A 3,078-nucleotide genomic window follows, 5' to 3' on the forward strand; every position below is an offset into this window, starting at 1 on the left:
GAGGAGGAGGAGGAGGGACAGCACGGGTGTTCCTCGGTGGCTGAGGCTTGGGCTGAGGAGGAAGAACTGCGCGCTTAGGCCGCCTCACAACGTCGAGCTGGTACCTCCCTTTAGAAGTGGGAATCTCGCTTTTAGCAATGTGCCTTATCACATCGGGCGAAAGTCCGCCCTCTTTCTCTGGCGTCTGGCGAGGTGCTGCCTGGATGGCTACAGCCTGAAAATTACAGTTTTCCACGTGATTTCTCTCTCATTTGTCTCGTTGGCACACAGTCAATTTTTCGTCCTTGGTACTTACCACCAGAGCAAGCAGTAGAAGGCTGGTTATGATGCGGGCCATCTCGCCGGTCTGCTTGGTTGTGGCAGGCTGACTGAAGTGCCGACCGAGCGACTCACTTGCCCTTTTATACCTCTAAACTCGTGTCCCCAGTTAAATCTCCACCTGTTCCGTGTTTTATGCCATATGCACGTCTGTCGTGCGCCGTGAGTGCAGCGCAGCGATAGTTTTGTGAATATCGTGACGCTGAATGCCCCGGAAAAGAAAGTGGTTGGCTCTTTTTGCACGGTTTAACAATCTGGCCGCCTATGGCAACATACCAAAGTTCCACGGATCGTCAGTAATGTATATAGTAATGTTCGCTCACTGCGCCCACGCGGTTTTACCATCTCAACAAGTCTTGGGTTTTTGTGTCGTTCCTCTTGCAGTAGTGTGTTGAGTTGCCGCCCTGACGCCGGCCCGTCTCTCTGTTGCAGGCGCATGAGCCAGGGCCTGAGCCCGTCCCCACGGCGCAGCCCCTACTCGCTCGACGGGATGGTGCAGTCCCCGGACGGGCTGGGCCGCCGGCCCGTGACGCGCAGCCAGGCGTCGCGCCGCCGGCCCACCGCCTCGTCGCCGGGCCCGCACGCCGGCCAGCACCGGGCGTCCTCGCAGCAGGACGTCGTCAAGGCCCTGGTGGACTCGCTGGACGACGCGACCCTGGCCGAGCTGCCGGGGCTGCCCGGGGCGCCGGCGGGCCGGCGCCGCTCGCAGCGCCGGGGCGTCGCCGGCGAGGACTGCATCCTGGACGGCTCGGCGACGCTGGGGCACCCCTGGCGCGGCGGCGGCGGCGGCGGGGTCGCGGCCCGCGCCAAGCACCGCGTCGCGAGCGACGGCAACGTGAGCCTAGACGGCGACCACCTCTACTCGTCGAGGTTCAGCCACCGCACGTTCCCCAAGGAGATGACGGACGTGGCCTGGTACCCTGGCGACGAGCTGGGCACCCTGTGGCACCAGCAGCCCGCGCACCCCGCCCACCCCGACCACTACTACCGCAGCAACCGCAGCGCCGGCGCCTCGCCGCACTACGGCCACCTGTACCACCCGCAGGACGACGGACACCCGCTGTCCTCGGCGGACAACCTCATCAACGGCGTGCACGGCCTCAACGGCGGCGACCGGTGCTGGCTCATCGGCTACCCGCGGCACTGCGCGTCCGAGGTGAACGTCGTGAGCTGGTCCGGCGACCGGCTGCCGCACCCGGCGCCCACCAAGCACCCGGCGTCCCCTGGGAACGGCGTGGCGGGCTGCTCGGGCCGGCCGCCGAGCTCGCCGTGGGAGAACCTCGAGGTGGCCGACGGCGACGACTCTGACGTGCACGACGACCTCCAGCCGCACCGCGGCAAGCGCGCCGGCCGGCCGACGTGCCCCTACCAGTGCCGCTGCCCCTGCGACCACCGCGAGCACCGGGACCAGCCCGCGGCCGCGCAGCCCCTGGGACAGCCCCTGGGGCAGCCGCTCGGGCCGCCCTCCTTCACGCACCTCAGCAGGACGGTGAGTCTCTTATCACTCCCAGGACAGCCGGGTCATGGGTGCATCCCGTATTGTGGTGATTCCAGACATTTCAAAATCTCGGCGAGAACAATGACCCCTCTTTACCGCGTGGACTATTCATGGACAGCCCCGATGCCTCGTCCAAAACGCTGCTGCTGCTAGTGTTTCCCGTTCGAGCTCCAAACTTTGGCTAACCAGTAGAGGGAGGGCCCGGGGTCCGGAGCGCTCGAACTCTTCGTGGTTTTGCTTCTCCCTGCTAGCACCCAAACCCTCCCTCATGACTATGCATCCAGTCTCCGGTTCACGCATGACGCCGCGGTGCGCCCTGAATTTGATGTGGGGCAGAGTGTGTGTGGGTGCTGCACTAGGGCCCCCGCATAGGGCGTTTATAAACACCGAAAGTTTTCTGGAAAAAAAATAATTATAGAAACTTTCCTGGAAAGTCATTCCGTCTATTCGACGTCATTTTAGGCTCAAAACCGACGAAATCCAGTTGCGACGTCGATCTGATGTTGCATTCTTGACTGAGGCACAGGTGGAGGAGTACAGTTGCGCGCGCCGTTAAGGGCAGTCTGACGGCGATTTGTTCAAGTATAATTGCTGCGGCAGTTCAGCGTGCAAAAGCGGCTCGAAAACCAACACACGAGCGCGCAATTTGAAATGTATTTAGCGTGTGACGAGGTGTGCGCGCACCCGCGGGTGGAGGGGGCCTTTTAATTGAGGGCCCGCTGGGGGGAACGGGAAGGCGTGGGGCTATAACGAGTATGTAACGCGCAGAAAAAGCGGGAGCGGCTGCAGTGGCAGTGGCAGGGTGCGCGCGCCTGGTGGCCGGGCTCCCTGCCAGCCTCCAGCAGTAAGCGCCTCCAGCAAGGCCTCAAGCACAGCCTCCAGCGCTCACACACCGCGCGTCGGGGAGGAGAGAGCGGCTCAAGCTTTACCAGAGCTTCGCGACAAACACACCCACTCACTCTACATACATTGAAAATAAAAACTATGCGATGGGGAGTTTTATAATTGGTAATAAAACCAAAACGGTGCACGGTGGAGAGTCCAAAGCAAATAAAATAATAAAAATAGGGGTGCATCGACCTAGAACAACCCCGTTTACCCACCGAACTCGCCCTGTCCGAGAGCAGCCGGGTGAGGGTAGCCCACCTGCCGGCTGCAGTCGCCTCCCAGCCCGGCTGGAACGGACAGCGTTTTATACTCTGCTTTACATCTCTCGTTGGAGGGCAAAGAGAACAAACTATAGGGGTGCGGCTTCAGCTGGG

At 61.8% G+C, this 3,078-nt stretch overlaps 1 protein-coding gene across 1 annotated transcript in view; it reads left to right on the forward strand.

Annotated features, from left to right (window-relative positions):
* LOC113201905 (uncharacterized) overlaps positions 1 to 3,078 on the forward strand; it is a 167,512-nt gene that overhangs the window by 5,686 nt on the left and 158,748 nt on the right. Inside the window, exon 2 of the mRNA XM_052266007.1 lies at positions 751 to 1,807. Within this exon, the coding sequence (XP_052121967.1) occupies positions 755 to 1,807 (1,053 nt within the window). The 5' untranslated portion in view covers positions 751 to 754. The remainder of the gene's footprint in view (positions 1 to 750; positions 1,808 to 3,078) is intronic.

The sequence above is a fragment of the Frankliniella occidentalis genome, unplaced genomic scaffold (assembly GCF_000697945.3).
Source record: "Frankliniella occidentalis isolate FOCC.00 unplaced genomic scaffold, Focc_3.1 Scaffold3, whole genome shotgun sequence".
Classification (NCBI taxonomy): domain Eukaryota; kingdom Metazoa; phylum Arthropoda; class Insecta; order Thysanoptera; family Thripidae; genus Frankliniella; species Frankliniella occidentalis.